Raw genomic sequence first — 22,764 nt, 5'->3', positions numbered from 1 at the left:
TACAAATATCTAATCAGCCAATCATGCAGCAGCAACTCAATGCATAAATGTATGCAGATATGGTCAAAAATGGGGGAAAACGTGATCAAAGTGACTTTGACGATGGAATGATTGTTGGTGCCAGATAAGGTGGTTTGAGTATTTCATAAACTGTTAATCTCCTGGGATTTTCACACACAACAGTCTCTGGAGTTCACAGGGAATGGTGCAAAAACAAAAAGCATCCATTAACTGGCAGTTCTGTGGTCAAAGATGCCTTGTTAATGAGAGAGGTCAAAAGAGAATGGTTCAAGGTGACTGTAACTCAAATAACTAAGTGTTACAACAGTGGTGAGTGGAAGAGCATCCCTGAATGCACAACACGATGAAACTTTTAAGTGGATGGGCTACAATGGCAGAAGACCACACCGGGTTCCACTCCTGCACCTATTAAAGTTGTCACTGAGTCTATATATCAGTACCTGAGTACTCTCATCTATTTCCTGCTATCAAAGGGAGTACATCAAACTGATGGAAGAAGACTGGCTTGTTTGACAGTGAAAATTTCCAGAAGAAACTGATCATCTACTTAGTATTCCTGGCTGAACATGGTTGGGATGGTCTTTTTTTTTGCATTTATATAGCCATCGGGACATTAAAGAACAGCTATGCAGGGAAATGCAGAAACAGCCCAAACACACTGCTGGAACTTAACATTTATTTTTTAATTGTATTTACTATAAAACAGCAGATGTTCTTTAGTAGAACAAATATTTCATCTCTGCTTAAATATTTTCTCTTAAATCACTTCAAATGAACTGAAATTGAATTTGTCCTAAATTATTCCAGGTTTGTGCTGTGGATCCAGAACCATTTGGAACTGGAATGAGATCGTACCCGGTCACCTCTCCAAGGTCTTTGGAGATGCAAACAGGCAAGGCTTTCCTTCCATCATCCAGGCTCTAGAATGCCATGGAAAACTTTGTCAGCTTGCCTCCGTTTCTTTACTCTCAGCTGAGAGTTAGAGGCTGGTTAAAATATGTTTAAATTAGTGGCAACTTGTCTGTAGGCATTGAGCAAACACCTGTACATTTCAGGCAATTATTTGCTGCTTATGGTAACAGCAAAACAAAATAAAATTGTTCAATGGTTGGACTTAAATGTTCCAAACACACGACAATGGACAGGCTGGGGTGGGGAATTAGAACAGAGCAAATTAAGTGGGTCACATATTCTGACAACACTGCAGTTTACTAGATTTCTGCCCATCACTTGTTGGGGGCACATCAATCTCAACCACATCACTGCCAGGTGTTTCGTGTGCCATCCGGTCTGAGATTTGCTTCTGAGAAACAATGCGGTAAATTTCTGAAAAAGAAAATAATGTTAATCACATTGAACCCAACTCCTTATATAAGTAGATTTTCGTGCTGTCAATATGAACATTGAAAGACTACTAATGGTCTGATTAAGGATTTCTAACTCAAAACATTGATGGTACAAAGCACTGAAGGGCATAACTCATATTTTTCTATTTTAACCTCAAGTAGTAGACCTCCCATATTGATTGAAAATTTAGTGTTCTATTTCATTCTGATTTCTTTTGGATTTAGTTCACAGTGTAGATACTTGATTCAGATGTGGATTTTTTTTTTTGGTTTTACCTGTTAAAATATTTTGGAAAGCCTCCTCCACATTAGTTGAGTCCAAGGCAGATGTTTCAATAAATGAAAGTGAGTTCTTCTCTGCATCAAAAAAGAACAGAGGAAACGTGAGTAATCTTGAGGCAAGTGAGTGAGAAACTCCCCAATTCTTCCCCATGTAAAAGCTATGGAATTCAATAAAGCTTCAAGAGAAATTCTTTTACACAGGGTTTATCAGTATAGCTCATGTTTCAAATGAAGGAGAGGAAATTTAGAATGAAGTATGATTCTATTCAAGTACTGAGAAAAAATAAAAACTTAACATCAATTTCCTGTTTGTCATATCTCTGTCTGTTTCATATATTGTCCATTGTAAGTTTGTTGCAACACAAACATTACAAATTATGGGTGAAAACTAGAAATGTTCAATGCAGAAGAAAACTGAAGTTTTCTATCAGTGGCCTCTCAATTCATCCTTTTACTTTTCATTAGATATTTTCAACTGAGTAATACATAATTCCATTTCATCATTAGAATCAAGCATGGTGTATATACACAGTTTAAAATTCTGGGCATTATGATCCTGTTTCCTTTTATTTATTGCTGGCAACAGCTGAGCAAACAATTGGACAACCCATCACTCAGACCTTAGAAGGGAAACCTCAGAATTCCCATAAAGATGGAAAACAAATTTCTTTGAGGAAAACAGGGAAATCATTTACTGTGTCAACGCTGCAGCATGCATATGCTCAAGGTGCATCAGCACATCAATAAAGCAGGTGTAATGCTAGGTGGCACTATGGCATAAAGGTTGGTGCTGCTAACACACAGCTTAAGTGACTTGAGTTTAATCCTAACCTTGGGCTTTGCACATTCTTCCTGTTGCCATGTGGGTTTTCGTGCTCCTGTTTACTTTCCATATCTAAAAGATATGCTGATATTGTTAATTAACTGATATCCTTAAAGTGGATGAGTGTAGATGAATCAGTGGGGACATGGTAGAGAAGGGATTGCGGGGAAATAAGTGGGGAAAAACACCATTGAGGAACTGTTTTGAGAGCTGGCATAGACTCAGTGGGACGCCTCTTACAACATCATAAGAAATTATGAGAAATACTGGTACCAGAAATAGAGAAAGAGGAAGCAGCAAGTGAATGAAATGGTCTAATAAAATGTCCTAACTTCCCCTGCTGGGTGGAGGATGGTTTTAGATAGCTTTCAGCTACTACATGACTCACCAGCAAATGCCCGTGCCTCGTCTGTTGGCACAGCTCTCAGGTGGCGAAGGTCACTCTTGTTCCCAACCAGCATGATGACAATATTGTTGTCACCGTGATCACGCAATTCTTTCAGCCATCGCTCTACGTTCTCGTATGTTAGATGTTTGGCAATATCATACACCAGCAGGGCACCTACAGCTCCACGGTAGTACCTGAAAACACACACAAAGAATCCAGATTGTATCAATGCTCCTTTCTGAAATCTTCAGTTTTCATGCTGAGTTGGGATGAAACAAACAAATAAGCTATTTTTTTTCCAAGTCTGCCTCTGGTGCTGTCCACCCTACAGGAAATTAACAGTTCATACCCCACAGACCAAACAGTACACAAGGCAGATGACATCCGTCCATATATTCTAGCCTAAGACAATAACCATAGTACTTTACCTCTGTGACTAACGGGATCTGGGACCAGTACCCCAGTAGGATGTAGGCTTTGGGTATATTCCAATATCTGGGTACCTATCCCCCTATGAGAAAGAAACCCTGCACTCTAGCAAGAGACAGTAGCCAGACTTATTCCCAGTAGGGAAAATATCCAGGATTTTTTTCTCTTGTTGCAAAAACATTTGAGACCCCCATAAACATATAAAAGACAATTCACAGGAGTCTGTATCTCAGTTGGAGACCTGGTTCCCAGCCAGAGAGTGTATCCAGCAACCTGAAGCTTTGTGAAAGGCCATATTTATTCTCCAGCTTGGGCCGTATCCTGGAACCTGCACCTCATGAGATGCTGTCCATGAAACAATATCATTGCTACAGTTTTAAGGACCTTGACCAAAAGACAGCATCCTGAAACTTGTACTCCCAAGGCACCTTGCTAGAGGACCTGTACCCCAGTGAGATTGGGTCTGGAAACCTATACCTCTAGAGAAAGTGTGAAGCTTGAAGCTCAAGAATATGTGTTCCAGTAACAGTCTATGAACCTGTACCCCAATATTAAATATCAGAGGTGTTGAACCCAGCAAGACCAAGTATGGAAGAATGACCAGCATTTAACATTTACAGAGCTATACCCGTGAGAGTTAGATCTTTAAAAAAAAACTGATCCTGTGAAGCCCTGCCTAGAAAATCAATCATGCATTCCTGTCTATTTTTAATTTTTGTGGCAGAAAATGCACTTGGACCAAGTGAAATGTAATAATCAACTTTCTTATTCACTCCAGCCATTTTATAATGGGTCCTGCCCTGAGCAATTGCAAATTCTATAGCCTAAGGGCATCAAAGAATGTTATTCCCTGCAAAGTGATTTCACCTAAATTCTCCCAACTCTCTCTCATCTGAAAACACTAGATCGCCCAATTTATCAACTCTGATTTGTCACCCCTCTTTACATCGCAGTGGACACTGAACAGTTTTAAATTCCTGGGAGTGTACAACTCTGGTAACCTCTCATGGTCCCAGAACACATTCTACCCAATCAAGGAAGCTCACCAATGCCTCTACTTTCTGAAGAGGCTGAAGTGAGCTGGATTATACACATCAATCCTCATGACCTAGGGATGTGCAGTGGAGAGCATTCTGACAAGCTGCACCACTGTGAGGTACGGAAATGCAGACAGGAAGGCTCTACAACAGGTAGTCAAAATTGCCCAACACCAGCCCATCCGCTATCAAGGATGTATTTTCAGAAAGGTGCTAGAAAAAAGGCCAGCCATATCATGAAGGATCCAACCCACCCTGGCCTGTTTGCCCCACTCTCAACAGTGAGGAGGCTATGTAACAGCCACACCAAGATCAACTCAAATACAGTTACTTTTCCCAAGCAGTAGGGCTGGTCATCACTTTATGTACATACAATCAGTCTATGTATCTAAGTTATGTATTTATATTTATTTTTTATTATTTTTTTGTGCTGCATTGGATCCAGAGTAATAATTATTTTGTTCTGTTTTACACTTATCTACTGGATATGACATTAAACAACCTTATCTTAATCTGAGCCCTGAACTTTAAAAGCCCAGCCCAACCCATCTCACCAATTCCTGTTTCACTTCAATCATCCATTGGTCTGCTAATGGCCCCAACCAGAATACTCAGATTGTTTTTGAAATGAAGAGTTCTATAATATTCTTGCTTCAACAGAAACCTAACTGGGCAATCACCACAGGTAGGAGGAGCAGTCCCAAAGGTTAGGCAGTTCTCTATGTTAATGTATGTCATTCTCCTTCCTGGTTGGAGAGCTCTTGGGACACCAGGGCTATGCTATAGAAACAGAAAACCTACAGCACCATACAGGCCCTTAGGCCCACAAAGCTGTGCCAAACATGTCCCTACCTTAGAACTACCTAGGCTTTACCCATAGCCCTCTATTCTTCTAAGCTCCATGCAGCCATCCAGGAGTCTCTTAAAAGACCCTAGCGTTTCCACCTCCACCACCGCCGCTGGCAGCCCATTCCACGCACTCACCACTCTGTGCGTAAAAAACGTATCCCTGACATCTCTGTACCTACTTCCAAGCACCTTAAAACTATGCCCTCTTGTGCAGGTCAGCCCCGGGGAAAACCCTCTGACTATCCACACGATCAATGACTCTCATTATCTTGTACACCTCTATCAAGTCACCTCTCATCCTCCGTCGCTCCAAGGAGAAAAGGCCGAGTTCACTCAACCTATTCTCATAAGGCATGCTCCCCAATCCAGACAACATCCTTGTAAATTTCCTCTGCAACCTTTTTATGGTTTCCACATCCTTCCTATAGATGAAGGCCAATGCACCATATGCCTTCTTAACCACAGTCAGTCTATGCAGCAGCTTTGAGTGTCCTATAGACACGGACCCCAAGATTCCTCTGATCCTCCACACTGCCAAGAGTCTTGCCATTAATACTATATTCTGCCATCATATTTGACCTACCAAATGAACCACCTCACACTCATTTGGGTTGAACTCCATCTGCCACTTCTCAGCATCCTATCAATGCCCCGTTGTAACGTCTGACAGTCCTCCACACTATCCACAACACACCCAACCTTTGTGTCATCAGCAAGTTTACTAACCCATCCCTCCACTTCCTCATTCAGGTCATTTATAAAAATCACAAGGAGTAGGGGTCCCAGAACACACCTAACAAACTCTACCCCATCTATACCCCTCACTCTAGGGACATGCCAATTGATATGTGGGAAATTAAAATCTCCCACCACGACAACCCTGTTATTATTGCACCTTTCCAGAATATTTCTCCCTGTCTGCTCCTTGATGTCCGTTACTATTGGGTGGTCTATAAAAACACCCAGTAGAGTTATTGACTCCTTCCTATTGCTAACTTCCACCCACAGAGACTCCGTAGACAATCCCTCCATGACTTCCTCCTTTTCTGTAGCCGTGACACTATCCCTGATCAACAGTGCAATGCCTCACCTCTTTTGCCTCCCTCCCTGTCCTCTCTGAAACATCTAAAGCCTGGCGCTTGAAGTAGCCATTCCTGCCCCTGCACCATCTAGGTCTCTGTAATGGCCATGACATCATTGCTCCAAGTGCTGATCCACACTCTAGGCTCATCCACTTTATTCATGATACTCCTTACATTAAAATAGGAGTCTATTTAATAGGAGTCTATCTCAAACCATCGGACTGAACGTATTCCTTCTCTATCACCTGCCTATCCTTCCTTTTGCACTGTCTCCAACCCTTATTTGTGAGCCAATATTCCTTTCCTTCATCACTTCAGTTCAGTTACCACCCCCCAGCAATTTGTTTAAACTCTCCCCAGTAGCCTTAGCAAATCTCCCTCGGATTCAAGTGCAACCTGTCCTTTTTGTACAGGTCACACCTGCCCCAGAAGAGGTCCCAATGATCCAGAAATCTGAATCCCTGCCCCCTGCTCCAATCCCTCAGCCACGCATTTATCCTCCAACTCATTCTATTCCTATACTCACTGTCACATGGTACAGGCAGTAATCCCGAGATTACTACCCTTAAAATCCTGCTTCTCAACTTCTTTCCTAACTCCCTGTAGTCTTTTTCCAGGCCCTCCTCCCTTTTCCTACCTATGTCGTTGGTACCAATATGTACCACGACCTCTGACTGTTCTCCCTCCCACTTCAAGATGTCATGGACACGATCAGAAACATCCTGGACCCCGGCACTTGGGAGGTAAATTACCATCCACATTTCTTTCCTGCGTCCACAGAATCGCCCATCTGACCCTCTAACTATAGAGTCCCCTATCACTGCCCTATCTCTCAAGAACTATATACTTAAGCTAACCTTCTTTGATTTCCTGTAAATTGGGTATACAAAGGCATCAGAGAAGTCTGGAAAGTTCACTGATAGTTGTGGAAACAAAGTAGGCCTTGGCCTAAGAATATGGGGAGACAAAGCAGAGAAAGACATGAACAAAAGAAGGTCCTCACGCTGAAGTGATGGCACGGTATCGCTCCTGTCCTGCTGTGTCCCAGATCTGTGCTTTAATTGTCTTTCCGTCTACTTGGATACTCCTGGTGGCAAACTCAACTCCAATGGTGCTTTTACTTTCCAGGTTAAACTCATTGCGTGTGAACCTCGACAGGAGGTTGCTCTTTCCAACCCCAGAGTCTCCAATTAGCACAACTGAAAAATAAACAGTTTGAAGTTGTTAGTATTACAGCATGACATATTTCAGTAAATCCACGGTAGAATGATTGACTGCATCATTCACAGCTGCACAATCTTCTCATCTCCCATCATGCAGTTAATTCTGTAAGGGGATACCTGCTGCCAAACCATTGCCACAGTTCTGTCACCTGCTATTGGTAACTACATGAGTCATCAGGCTTCGTCTGTGGAATGCCATTCTTACTCCATGGGGATTTACCTGTTATCCATACCCCACTTCCCTATTTGGACATGGAAGCTGGCCATAAACCTGACCCATTGTACTCATTTGAGAATGCTGATTCCTTTCAGAATGATGCTGGAATTACTTGAAATTACTTCTCCTTCGATTTACCCTTTTGTAAACTGTACCAAGATGACCTCCATTTCTAATCCCTTTACAAAGAAAGTTTTGTTGAAGACGTTGGGTACAGAACATACACAAAACACAAAATTGACAGGTTATACTTGAATCAGTTTCCAGGTTCAGCAAAAGAAAAGCAACAACAGGAAAATTGCAAATGCGACTTCTGCATGAGCAGACATCAGAAACAGACACATGGCAGAAAGAGGATTTCATCCTTTTCTTTTCCTCCAGAGATTTTGTAAGCAGTTATCTCCCTGTACTAATTAGCTCATTTGCAGAGCCTTTTTAATTTTCCCACTTTCCCTTCCTTTTCCCCAGTCAATTCATTCTGCGTTTACACCCTCTCCCCATCTCGATTAGTACTGTGCACAGAACCGTAGACAAACATGCACAGTTATACAAAGACAGAATGTCTCATCTCTTTCTGCACTTGCCCACTCCATATTCCACTTTGCTGAATCATTTTAGAAGCAGCTCCCCTGCAGAGCTGGGTCTCCCTGAACTACAGGTTTCCTGAGTGCTGACTCTTACTAGGGTGTTCATTCCCCGCACGTTCACTCTCACTCGACCAAAGGTTCCTCAGGTGCTGATTCTCAAAGGAGTACAAGCTCTAAGGGCTTGAGCTCCCTTTGAAAATTGCTCAGTATGTGCTGATTATCACTAGGAAACAGACTCCTTAGATGCTAGCTGTTCCCAGTTGCTGACACACATTACAGGTGATCAGAGTGCTGTCTTGCACTGGGTATAGGTATCCCCAGACAATGTGTACTTGAGTACAGGTGCTGCTTCTCATAAAGCTGGTGATCCATTAGTAGGTTAGATTTTTGTCAGTGCCTACATCCTCCATAAATTACAGATTTCTGACAGTATCTTGGCCCAAAACATCGACTGTTTATTCCCCTCCACAGATCCTGTCTGACTTGCTGAGTTCCTTTAGTATTTTGTATGCGTTGCTCAGGATTTCCAGCATCTGCAGAATCTCCCATGTTACAGATTTCTTAACACAGTGAGGAGGCACTGGGTTAGTGAAGAAAAGTGGTACTGAGGCAAAAGATATGTCAAGACGTGAATGGCAGAATGGGCCCAAGGGGCCAAATAGCCTTCCGTTGCTTCTACCTCTTATGTAGGATCATTTGTGACATGCATTTACTCCAAGGAGCCACGTGAACAGTTTGAGCTCCTCCAGAGGTTCAGTGGGAAGTCAGGGGATGGAGATGTTGGGTGTGCCATCTTGCTTGCCATTAAAAATTATGCTCTGAACTGAGATATTTTAGCAACATTTCACTTCTGCCAATCCAAATGAAGGAAGAGAACAGCAACCAGGCTCCTTGCTGTAAATGCTATCCTGTAACAAACCAGTGGAAAATGTTTGCAGCAACACTCTGTACAACTAGGCTCGGCTGCGGGGCCTCTATGGTTAAAAAAACCTGTCAAGACTGTCTAACTCTATGCATGGAGTTTGCCTGGCTAACTGAGATACCACAAAATGCGAATACTTGTGAGACTAGCAGGAAAAAATGTGAAAGGAGGTTTATTTATTTTAGTCTCAGCAAAAATTACTGATAAAACCATGGGCACACATGAATGACTTCTGAAGATACTAACACAATGCCAGTGATACCAAAGAAAACTGCCATCTAATAGACAGCCTGGGATTAACTGATAATAAAATACAGGAAGGCTGGCTAGGCAAACCTCTGCCTCCATCCTGTCAGAGGTCACAATGTGTCTGCTATAGATTGAAATTGCTTTTTATTAACATGTACAGCAGGAAATATAACAGCTGCGCGATTAGAAAGTTGCCTAACAACAATCTTCATTAGTTGTAAACTTTCTATTGCTTTACTTTATCCCAAAATATTTAAAACGTGGAACTTGCAGTATCTGAGGTGAATTGTATAAATATATTTCAAGAGAAAGTAAATAAAATTCAAAGTTCAAAGTAAGTTTATTATCAAAGTACATACATGTCACCGTATACAACTCTGAGATTTGTTTTCCTGCGGGAATACTCAATAAATCCAAGAGCCATAATAGAACCACTAAAAGACCGCACCCAACAGAACAAGCAACCAATGTGCAGAAGAAAACGTGCACAAACAAAATAAAAAATAAATGAATAAATAAGCAATAAATATCAAGAACATTAAATAAAGAGTCCTTGAAAGTGAACCCATAAGTTGTTCAGTTCAGTGATGGGGCAAGTGAAGTTACCACCATTGGTTCAAGAGCCTGATGGTTGAGGGGTAATAACTGTTCCTGAATGTGATGGTGAAGGACCTGAGGCCTCAGTACCTTCTTCCTTATGGCAGCAGTGACAGGAGAGCATGTCCTGGGTGGCGGGGGTCATTGAGGCTGGATGCACTTTCCTGTGACAGCACTCCGTGTAGATGTGCTTACTGTGGGGAGGGCTTTACCTATTACAGACTGGGCCATATCCATTACTTTTTGTGGATTTTTCTGTTTAAGGACATTGGTGTTTCCATACCAGGCTGTGATGCAGCCAGTCAACATACTCTCCACCAGACATCTATAGAAGTTTGTCAGTTTTAGATGTCGTGTTGAATCTTAGCAAACTTCTAAGGAATTACAGGCGCTACCATGCTTTCTTCCTAATTACACTTACGTGCTAGACTCAGGATAGGTCCTCTGCAATAATAGCATCAAGGAGTTTAAAGTTGCTGACCTCTCCACCTCTGATCCCCAAATGAGGATTGGCTCATGGACTCCTGGTTTCCTCCTCCTGTAGTCAATAATTAACTCATAAGTCTTGCTGACATTGAGTGAAAGGTTTTGTTGTGGCCCTACTCAGCCAGATTTTTAATCTCCCTCCTAAGCACAATGAACAAAGAAACAGAAATGCATGCTGATAGGATTAGAAGAGAGTAGTGTCATCTGGGTTTTAGCATAAACTATTGGCCTAAATCTAACCAACTCTTTGCTGCAGATTCAAGAAAATAGCAAACAAATTGTGTTTCTCAGTGTCTTATTTCATCCTCCCTTAAATTTTTCCCAACTCTCAGGGTGATTGCTGGCAACTATACTATTCTTATCCACCATCACACTGGCAGCACGGTACATCTTGGCGACTATAAGATTGGGGCTCAATTCCCACCACTATCAGTAAGGTGTTTGTACATTCTCCCTTTAACTGCATGGTTTCTTCCTGGTGCTATGTCAGCACTGGAAGAATGTCAATATTAGCTGGCTGCCCAGCACCATCCTTACTGATGAAGGGACTCGGCCCAAAATGTCAACTGTACTTTTTTCAATAGATGCTGCCTGACCTGCTGAGTTCCTCCAGCATTTTGTGTGTGTTGCTTGGATTTCCAGCATCTGCAGATTTTCTCTTGTTTGTGATCCTCACTGATATGATTTGATTTCATGCAAATAGCACATTTCACTGTAGGATTCGATGCAGATGTGACAAAGCTAATAATAAAAAAAGCAAAGTGCATTGAACTAATGTGGTATAATGCATATATCAAATCCAGAACCCTCAGTTTGTGCATTGCTTGGACAATTTAAATGTTGGCCCAGATAGACCGGAAGCCCAAGTGTTGGGTACGGAGGTGAAGCTTGGGCTGATTTTGCTTGTTCTCCCGTAAATGTTTATCACTTTCTCCATGGTGCTGAGGCTGTGAACTGATCTGGCTGCTGTGCATCTGCCCGCTGGTGTGATGAAGTAGGTGCTGAGGCTTGGGCCTACCCCGGCTGCTCAGGGAGTGGATCTGGAACTCAGTCTGGTTTGGGATGCTGTTGGCTTGCCTCTATTGTCTACATATGTGCCTGTTTCTTTCTCTCTCTCTTTCTCGGCCCAGTGGTTTTTGACCTTTTTTTTAGAATTTGATTATTCAGGTTTCTTGCTTTGAGGCTGTCTGCAAGCAGACGAATTTCAAGGTGTATAATTTATACATTTGTTGATAATAAATCCACTTTGAATCTATTATTGAAGACTTTATTGAATGAGACCCCAAATCTTAATCATATATTACACCAGAGTGGACACTTCCTCCAAGAGTCCAAAGAATAGCCAGTGGGCATCTAGGAGTGAAGTAAGTCCTACATTAGTCTAGGTACCGAGTATTAAATTGTACCAGCGTCAAGTTATAATCCTAAATTGGTCCATTTCAAATGAAAACAGGAAATGATAAGAAAATTATGCAGGAAAGGCAGATCTGTGGAAAGAGGAGAACACACATTTGAGGTCCACACATTTGTCAGAACTGGGAAAAAGGGAGAAACTATTTTATTTTCACTAAGACAGAAAGTGGAGGAGGTATCAGTAGAATAAAGGGAATATCTTGGTTAGGGTGAAAATGGCTTAAATCGAGCTTTTTTCTCTGTGTAATGTGCTGTTAATGATAAAGTTGTGGGACCTGCCCAACAGAACAGGCTTGTACAAATAGGAGAAGAAAAACTGAACCCACATGTAAAGACAGAAAATAGAAAATGCTGGAATAACCCTACAGATCAGGCAGCATCTGTGAAAAGAGAAACAGATAATGTTTGAGATGAGGGACCTCACATTAGAAACAAATCGATCTAGGTAGCAGTGAAGATGGGGAAAGAGCAATGGGTGAAACAAAGGGAACTTCTCTGTTCAAAGGCATGTGCTATTTCAAATGTTATTTCTAGAGCATCATTAGAAAACTGATTTGCTGCCATTTACAAAATAATTCATAACAAATTTTAGGATGATGAAACAGAGGGAACATGTAGAAGGCCTGGTATTACCTAGGAAAGGAGAGCAGATTAATATTTCAACAGGGAATATTCCATCAAACTGTGTTGCAATTTTTATTTTGCGATACAGTGTAGAGTAGTTCCTTCCAGCCCCTTTGAGCTGTGCCACCCCAGCAATCCACAATAATCCCAATTTAACTCTAGCCTAATCACGGGACAATTTACAATGACCACATAACCTACCCGGTAGGTCTTTGGACTGTGGGAGGAAACCAGACACCCAGGGAAAACCCTCGCATTCCACAGGGAAGACGTATGAACTCCTTACAGAAGACGCCGGAATTGAACTCCAACACCCTGAGCTGTAATAGCATCGCACTAACCCTACACTATTGTGGTGGAACTACCGTGGATTCTGACTCTGCCCCTTGAATAATCAATCTACAACATGTTCAAGAGAAATGAGCACTGGATTATCAGATGACGAATAAGATGCAAAAATAGGAAATCTGGTGAGTGTTGCAACAGCCAGTTCCTTTTGAACAGGGGAGGACAAATAAAAGATGAATGTTTCCTTCACCATTAGATCTAAGTAGCTGGGTTCAAGTAGGAGCCTTTCCCTTATTCAAAGCTGTTTTTCAGTTAAGACAGTTGAACTTTGGCTGAAGGAAGTAGGAAAGAATCTAACATCCCTGAACTCACCTGGGATTAGTGAGGCTAAGAATATAATGAAGATGGAATCACAGAATCATTGAAACACAAAGGAAAGAAATGGGCCCTTTTGCTTTGCTCATGCCAACTATGACTTGTTGCTTGCTGTGTTCTGTTTTGTATTGTTGTTTTTGTTGTTGGTGGTGGTGGTGGTGGTGTTTAGATGAACACTGTGGGCATGCTATGTTTGCACTGGACACTTGCAGGCTGTCCCCGGCATGTCCTTAGGTTGTGTTGGTTGTTAATGCAAACCACACATTAGTTGCATGTTTTAATGTACAAGTGATAAATAAATGAATGCAAATCTGAATCTGTACCAGCTCTATGGCTCAATGAAAAAGCAATCCAGCTAGACCTTTCTCCACCTCTCATTATCTAGCTAAACCCATTTGCAGCATTAAACTTGTATCCCTCTTCCCCTTTCCTATTCAAGTGCTATGCTTATGAAGATGGGTGGGCTTAAATGAGAAATTAAGGACAGAACACCTGAGATGATCAAGAAGACAGTGAATAAAAAAAAGACAGAAAAAGGTTGATGACAGAAGCCAGACTGTTAAAGTAAGTAAGATCAGAGAATATTGAAGAGGTGAAGTTAGAGAAAAGGAAAGAAGAGTGCATGAGAAAAAGCTAGCATTAAATCTGAAAAGGAATCTTAAAAGTATTCTAAAGGTAAGTGAACGAGGGGCCATTCAGAGGCCAGAGGGAAAACTCAAGGGTACATGGATGGCTCATTAAATGAAGCAGTCTTGATCATGGAGGATGACATTGCAGCCGTAGCTATGAAAGATACGGATGAAATTCCAGATGGGCTAAAGGGGTGATCTGGAAAGGCTCACTGCTCTTAAAGTGGATAAGCCACATGGTCCACAAGGGATGCAGCCGAGGCAAGGAAGGAGATTTCAATTTTCCAAACATGATTGCCTGTCATCTTATTTCTTTATCCCACTCCAACTTTGACCTAGCTGTCTATGGCCTTCTGCACTTTGTTTCAGAATTGGCAGTTTTTGATTTTAATTTACTATTAAGGGCTACTTCTCTTCCAGGAATGCTGAAGAAGTTTCTCTAGTCACAACACCTATCCTACTACTCTTCTCTTCCCAGCATTCTGGAACCCATTAGTTCTACATGCAGAAGATAGTCACTTGGACATCTTCCTATCCAGTATACTGTATTCAGTATTCACCATGGGCTTTTCAATACAGTGGAGAAACCAAGTACAAATTGGGTGACTATCAGGAGATGTAGAGGAGCTTTGACCTAAAAGCAGAACAGTGGAGATGATTCAGTAATGAATGATAACTTTAATAATAGATTTCAAAAATAACAAGCCACGAGGGGCCACAAAACGAGAGAGAATAGATACTAAACCCACAGGCAAGAAGGTAACTGAAGGCTAGGAGCAACTGGTTGTGGATAAGAGATAAATTTAAATAGGGTGCAGGTGATGAGTTGGAAATGAGAAGCAGGTGACTCCTGGGAGGTGCCAGCCTGTGCAGGCCTGACAGGACCCTCCCCAACCCACAAACACCCAGTACCTGACAGACCAGGACTATCCAGATGGATCCGGTTGAACTCTTCGATGAATGATAGATCCAAGATGAAACTGGACAGCTCTCAAGACCTCTCCTCTGGGCCGTACCTTTCCCAGTCGACCAGGTACTGTATACCCCATCCACGATGATGTGAATCCATCGACTGGTAAATTGAGCACATGGGATCACCTTCCACCATTCTAGGTTCCAGAGGTGCAGGCTCAGGTGCATTGAGGGGTCCACCATGAACAACGAGCTTAAGGCAGGACATGTGGAAGGCAGGTAAAATCCTGAGGGATGGTGGCAGCTGGATGGTGCAAGTGACTGGATTGATGTGATGGATAATTTTGAAGGGACCAATGAACCAGTCAAGGGCTTATGGGAGTCAGTGCACAGGGAAAGATCTCGGGCAGACAACCATACACAGTCCCAGGCCAGAGTAATCCGGTTGGGTGCCACTGGCAGTTGGCCTGGTGGCAATAGACATGGTTGGCAACTAGGATGACTCTCTGCACCCTCTTCCAAGCATTCCAGCAATGGTGGACAGAATCTCCACCATTGGCTCCTTCGTGAGGAACAATGGGAGTTGGTAGCCATGAAGCACTTCAAAGGGTGACATACTTGTGACAGAGAAGTGTGTAGACTGTGAGACAGATTGACCCAGAACAGATTGCTGCCTCCAATTCTTCAACATGGAAGAAGTAAAGTATCACCCATGATGAAATCCAGGATGATGTAGGACCAAGGGCAGTGGGGGACTGGTAGGGGCTGCAGGTTGGAGGAATTGGGCTGGGCACATTGAAGGCAGGCAGTGACAAACTGACGTACACCTACAATGAGGTTGGGCCTCTAGAACTGGTAAGCAGAAAATCCACAGGCCGTCATGTGCCTAGATGACTGGAAAGGGATGAGGAGTGGGCCCACTAGAGAGCCTCAGAGTCCATGGCCACTGGCAAGTACATGCAGTTATCAGGTGTGTCGGCTGGAGCAGGTTAGTGCTGCAGGGCCTGACAGATTTGGTTCTCAATACCCCAGATGATTGGAGCAAGGATCTGTGAGGATGGAATGATGGGCTGAGGGTCAATCTCTGTTTCAGCTGAGTCAAACTGTCAAGACAGGGTGTCCGCCTTAGTGTTCTTGGAGCCAGGTCAGTAGGAGATGGTGATGTTGAATTGCTCAAAGAAGATGACCCACCAAGCCTGGCGTGGGTGTGATTGGTGGGTCTTTTGTATGGATACGAGGTTCTGGTGGTCAGTCCAGATCAGGAAGAGCTCGGTATTTCCCATCAGCTGTATCTCCATTCCTCCAAGGCCCATTTAATGGCAAGTAGCTCTGTCTCCTGTTCCATAATGGTACTGTACAGAGTTGAACTTGTGTGAGAAGGCACAAAGGTGTGTCTTCCTGTCCAGTCCTTGCTGGGAGAAGATGGCCCTGGCATCCATGTCAGATGCAATCTCCTCTACCACTTGAAAGAGTGTCTGCAGCAACAGACCAGGTTATCCATAAGGTAGGTGATTTAGTGAGGGAGGTGAGAGGAGCAGTGATTTGGCTGCAGTTCCTGATGAAATGCTGGTTTTCTTGGAAAAACCCAAGAAGCATTGGAGTTGTTTGAGGGAGTGTGGTTGGAGCCTGTCAATAATAGCACATACTTTCTCTGGGTCCATGGTTATGTCTTGGGGTAACAGGATGAAACCCCAAAGGAAATGACAGGGGTATGGAACTGACATTTCTCTAACTTGCAGTACAGCTGATTTTTGAGAAGATGCTGAAGGACTGAATAGACATGACAGACGTGGTCTTGAGGTCCTTGGAGAAGATGAGGATGTTGTCGAGGTAGATACCTGTGTGGTATTCTCAGAGGATCTCATTAATGAAGGCTTGGAAAATGGCTGAACTGTTGGAAAGTGCAAAAAGCATCACCAAGTACTCATAGCGGTCAGTGGATGCTATGAACACTGTCTTCCACTCATCCCGCTGGCAGATTCAGATTAAGTTACAAGTGCTCCTTAGATCCAGCCTTGTAAAGATCTGGGCCCCATGGAATGTTTCACATGTGCTATCCATCAAGTAGTCAATGCAATGACAGAGACTCCCATCTTACTTTTTGACAAAGAAGAATCTTACACCAGCTGCAGACTGGGTCAAATGAAGCTATGCTGTAACGCTTCAGTGATGTAGTCATTCATTGTTTGGGGCTCAGAGGAAAGGGAAAACAGACAACATCAGGAAGGGATGGTGCCCAAAAGGAGGTCAGTGCGCAGCTGTGTGGTCTATGAGGCAGCAGAGTGCTGGCTTCCCCTTTACTGAAGGCCATGCATAGTGGTAGCATCCCTGTGGGTGTTTGGTAAGGTCAAGGGTTTCCTCTGTCTCCACAGATTTACAAGGTGAAGTCAACTAAGGTGGCAGGCAGGTGGATCCCCAGCTCAGCAGTGAACCAGGTAACCAAGTGAAGTGAGGGTTTTGAGTGGAGAGCCAGGGGTAACCTAAGGTGAGAGGAGTGTTGGGTGAGTCACTAAGGAGGAATTGAATAGACTGGCGGTGCTCTCCAATGCTCATGTGCATAGGCTATGTGCATGTTCTTTGATCATTCTAGACCCCAAGGGACATCTGTCAATGGCCATGATGCAGAAGGAGTGAGAGATAGGCTCAGTAGAGAGTCCAAGCTGCACACACGGTCCAGTCTAGAAAGTTGTCTGCTGAGCTAGGATCCACCAGAATGTCCTGTGTGTATAGAGCCATCAGGGTGTGGAGGAGGACAGAGAGAGTGAGAGGCCAGTGGGAACTTATCAGACAGAAGGCTCCTTGTCTCTACTTGGTGGTGCCGTTTCCCAGATGCAATGGGCGTTATATGTGTGGGTGATTGGCTGCTCCACAGTAATCGCACAAGTTGTTTCTCCATCAGTTCTCACACTGTTGGTGGAAGTGGGTGGGGTGTGGTGGTGTGGTTAAGGGAGTTCTCCCAAACTGCATGGGTTCTGGAAGCATTGCTGATCAGAATCCTGCAGCCTGAAATGGTTCAGGGCTCAGAACTGGAGTTCTGGCTGGTGATCTGGAGGGACATTCCATAAGACAGTTGTCAATATGGAGGGCCAGAGTGATGAGGTTTTTGACATCGGTGGGCATCTCCTAAGCAGACAGCTCATCTTTCAAGCACTTTGTAAGGCAGTGCTGGTAATGGGCCAGCAGCACTTCAGCATTCTCTGCTACAAGAGTCCTAAATTCTATGGTGTAATCCAGCACTGAGCATGAGCCTTGATGCAGGTGAAGTATCTGATATCATGCTTCCCCTCCATTTCCTGGATGGTTGAAAACCCAACACGTTTCAGTGGTGAATTCCTCAGATTTATAGTAAGTGGTGGTTTTACTGTCCCAGTTAGCTGTGGTCCTAGTCAGAGAACACCGTTGAGAAAGATAATACAAGTAATGTTGGCTTGGTTATAGAATACAGAGATGCTTGAGCTCGAAGTGCAAGATGCACTGGGACAGAACATTGCAACATTGGTCTAGGAATCTGTCAAAGCCTTTGGGCACCAGAATGCTGGGGCTCCAAGGGAGCAGGTTGACTGGTGCAGGGTTACTGCAATGGGATGGAGAGTTGTTTTGAGAGTGGTGAGAAGATGGTCATTGGCTTCCTGTTGCTTCTCAATGGTGTACTCATGTCAGCGGACAACTTCCCGTAGGCGAGCAATTTTAGTAGGTCAATCACTGATTCACCAAATTCAGTCAGGAGACGTAGAGGAGGCTTGAGCCAAAAGCAGAGCAGTGGAGATGTTGCAGCTTTAATAATAGAGAACTTTAATAATAGACTACAAAAATAACAAGCCACATAATGAGAGGGAACAGATTCTAAACCCAGAGGCAACAAGGTAACTGAGGGCTGGGAGCAGCTGGTTGGTTCAATAGGTGAACAAGGACTATGGATGAGAAATGAGTTTAAATATGCTGTAGGTGATTAGTTGGAAATGAGTGGCAGATGACTCCTGTTAGCTGGGTGGAGAATGGGAGGTGCCAGTCTGTACAGGGCTGACAGTGACTGCTTTGTAGAACACTAAGATTGCGGAGGAGCGCAAAAGAGCAAATTTCATAGATCCTGACCATAAACTTCTAAACATCATTACTTACTCCTTTAATTAACTATTCTATTCCAATCTGTCTGTGGCATTCTGCACTGGAATTATGACATCAATTTAAACCTAGGGAGCAGGACCTCATTGTCTGCCTGGACACAATGCAGCCAACCAGACTCAATAACAGCTTCAGGTAACCTGCTCTCTCTGTTTCAGAACCAGTTGGCTCTGCTATTGGTCATCTATTTGCAATATTGACTCAGTGAGGATAGTAATAGAATTCAAGGAGATGTTGATAGACATGTAGAGATGTTAGTTTACAGATTAAATGTAATGCTGATAAAAGTGGTTATATTTTGGAAACAAGGATAAAGTAATATACACTAGAGGGCACAATTCTAAAATATGTAAAATATTAGAGATCTGGAGGTACATGTACATATTTCATTACAAGTGATTAGGTAGATAAAAACATAAATGGGGTACTAGGCTTTATTTAAAATAAGGTACAAGAGCATGATGATTATCTATAAAATGCTGATTCAGCTATCAAAAGATGCTAAGATCAGTTGTGTTGATAGATTTATACAGTATTATACAGATAGTATTATACCGATAGATAGATGAACTACTATCACTGGTAAAAGGGTAAACAATCAGGTGACAAAGGGTAAAGGTGATTCACAACAAAATAACCAAAAGAAAGTGCAATGCAATGTCAGGGGTTGTAGAGGAGTCAAATTCAATTATAGCTTTCAGAACGGTGCTTTATAGTATCTGAAAGGAAAGACTTTGCAAGACTGATGGGGAGAGGGGAGTGGGGATAGGACTAACTGGATTGCTCTTGCATTAAATCACAGTGCTGGTACAGACTTGATGACCTGAATGGCCTGCTTCTATGCTACAATTCGCTGACTTTAGTGAAATAAAATCCTACAAAAGAACCTTAGAATTATAGAACCTTCTGTAGACATAGGGAAGTAGCAGCAGGAAATGCAAAAAAATTGTCAATATATTATGAAACAAAAAAAGTTAATTAAACATTTTGTGACTCTGTTTGTGACTCTCTCCTAATTCTGTTAGCTGTATATTAACCCATGCAATAATCTTACATCCGTCTGAACTTTCTGCTTTCACAACTTCCTATTATAGGAACATAAGAAGTAAAGAGCATAAGTCAGACATATGTCCCATTGGGCTTGGGCCACTCATCCATTAGATTTGAACTGCTAATCCTGGTTTCAACTTCACTCTCATGTTTATTTCTCATTGTACTTGGACTTCTCTGTGCATCAAATATCTATCCATCTTGGTCTTGAATATATCCATTATTTATCTTTCAGAGTTCTGTAGATTTGAGAATTTCAAAGGTAAAGATCTCCACAAGAATTTCTTCCTTGTCTGTCTGTCTTAAATGGGCAACCTATTAGAGACTTGCCCATCAGGGGAAATATTTACCTCAGGAGAAATATTCTCTCAACATCTATCTTGTTATGCCAGAGTCTTAAATATTTCAATAAGATTGATTTAAAAAAAAACACTTTCTTATAGACCAAAACTGTTCAACTTTTTCCTCATAAGACAGCAACTTCATCCCAGGAATTGCCAAAAAAGTGTATCCCTTCTTAAATAAAGGAGTCCTAAGCTGTATAAAATATTCCTCCCACTGATATTTGAGGAAATCCAGTTCCCTCTGTTCAGCAGCATTCCAACAGCCCTCACTATTTAAACAATATTGTGGTTTTCTATTTTCCTACCCCATATTATACTCAATATGCCAATTTTTGCCTATCAGTTAACCAAACTATATCCCATTATAAATTTTTTACCTCCTCCTCATAACATGTTTTCCCAGCACTAACTTAGTATCATTAAGCAAATTTGGGCACAATAAAAAAAACTCATTTTTGTCACGGTTCTTACATTTCTTCCTGAGTATTTGCAGTAGAAATATCTCATATAAACTCATGCTGTTTCTCAGAGATCCCTAATTTTACTGAGGCCACTGATTTTAATTAACTCTTACTTCTCCACAACCAAAATTCCTGTAGAATTTGCTGATTAAATGTCAAAACATACCTGTTAGTATAAAAAAAATGTTACCTTGTATTTTCTATATTTTAATATACAATTTCCAGTTATGATGGGACAACTTACATTGCTATAGTCAAAATGTTCCAAGAGGTGAATTACTGAGTAGCCAAACCAGCAGATCAGGATAATTAAAAAAAAATAATACTTGGGGAGAGGAGATAATTTTTAACTTTTATCACCTGGCAGATAAGACTGCAAATAGTGAATTGGCATACTGTTTTATATTATACTTGGTTTCTTTTTCCTGTGAGATCAAGTTAACACAAAAGTATCACAACATGGAGCAGGGCGTACACTCCTGTACTAATTTCACAGAGAAGCAGACAGAGACTGATCTTCAAAGTCAGATCCAAAGCCTTGAATGTTTTGTATGAGAGTGATTCCACTCTGCTCCAAAGTCAGTTAAGCCCACATTTCATCCATACAATGCTCCATTAATTTCACTGCAGGGTAAATAAAACCAGGAAATACTGTAAAGATTCAGCAGGCTAGGGTGAATCTGTGGAGATTCTGGCTGTTGATCTTTTATTTAAAACCACAAGCTAGAGCTCTGGGGATGAATATTAAAGCCAGATATGACAATTTACATCACAGACCTCAGTCTATTTGAAAATTAACGTTACAATTCAATTTACTTATGCTTGGATTATTAATCAGGGTGGCTCATTAAGGTCCACTTCACAAGCAGGGATAAAGAACTGGGAAGATGAGAGATTGTGGTCTTGGGTCTGGAACTAGAAACAAAAATACAGGGTCTTGATCTTTTCAGTTAGAACTTGGTCTAGCAATAAAAATGATACCAAGAAGACAATACAGCCCTGCGCATACAAAATGCTGGAGGAACTCAGCAAATCAAGCAGCTACATCAGATTTCAAGCGATGACAGGGAGATGAATTCAATTTGTTAACATGCACACTTGCTGCATACGGAATAAATACCCTTGATGATTTGCAATAGGCAGCATTTCAATCAACACTGCTTCAAGAAAGGAGACCAAACCCAACAATAGTCCAAGGTCTCCCCTCACCATTTATGTACTGAAACGTTAAAAATGTAGACCTAATTAACATGTGTATAGAAACTTGTATATTAAAGCAAAGAAGATGGCAACTCTATTGGAATTATTTCAAAATAAATTAGCGGAACCCTCGATTAAACCGCCAAGGCAGGGAACCACACCAGACCCCACCCACGCCACTATCATCGGCTGAATCACCGTGCTAATATAAAGACAGGCGCCTGAATATGTAGCGGAAATACACATACATTGATGATAAATTTATTTTTTATAAGTCTCTTAAGATTTTTGCAAAATCGGTAGCGAAGCAGAGGCAGCTAATTCGTTCTTATAATTTACACTCGCCGCTCATCTAGAACATAAACGTACAGTGTTGATGGGAAAGCATCCGAAGACGGTGTGAACTACAGTCGTTTCCGCACGCCAGGTCAAAAGGAATTATGAATGGGTTTAAGGGAGAATGCACGGATATTAATATCTCACCTTTGAATAAATAGTCATATTCATCCTCTCGGCTCCCCATCGCACTACCCCCGCTCGCTCACTCGGCTCTGCGCAATGGGTGAAGAAATTACCAAGATCCTGTATTAGGAAGGAAGCGGAGACCTTCCGAGATCAAGCAGGAGGAGCTAGCGCCACGTTTAAAGCTGTACTGTTCCCTACCCACTTACTGTGCAGTACCACAAATCATGGGAACATATTGGCATTGCCTCGGCATTTCTAGCCCTAGAGAGTGTACCCAGAATGTTCACAAATCATCATGAAAGGGTAAATGGATCAACTCTTGAATAGTTATTTCTACTCTTAG

The 22,764-nt window shown here is 42.2% G+C and overlaps 1 protein-coding gene across 1 annotated transcript; it reads right to left on the bottom strand.

Moving 5' to 3' along the window:
• Positions 1-683: 683 nt before the first annotated feature.
• Positions 684-22,562, bottom strand: LOC140739946 (ras-related protein Rab-11B-like). The gene is made up of 5 exons (XM_073068645.1): positions 22,440-22,562; positions 7,261-7,456; positions 2,861-3,054; positions 1,644-1,724; positions 684-1,347 (listed from the first exon to the last, which is right to left on the bottom strand). The coding sequence occupies exons 1-5, from the start codon at positions 22,477-22,479 to the stop codon at positions 1,205-1,207; spliced, it is 654 nt and encodes a 217-aa protein (XP_072924746.1). The 5' UTR covers positions 22,480-22,562; the 3' UTR covers positions 684-1,204.
• Between the last annotated feature and the right edge of the window lie 202 nt (positions 22,563-22,764).

Source organism: Hemitrygon akajei, chromosome 16, assembly GCF_048418815.1.
Source record: "Hemitrygon akajei chromosome 16, sHemAka1.3, whole genome shotgun sequence".
Taxonomy (NCBI): domain Eukaryota; kingdom Metazoa; phylum Chordata; class Chondrichthyes; order Myliobatiformes; family Dasyatidae; genus Hemitrygon; species Hemitrygon akajei.
Note: the sequence above shows the minus strand (reverse complement) of the source record. Positions and strands in the feature narration are given on the sequence as shown.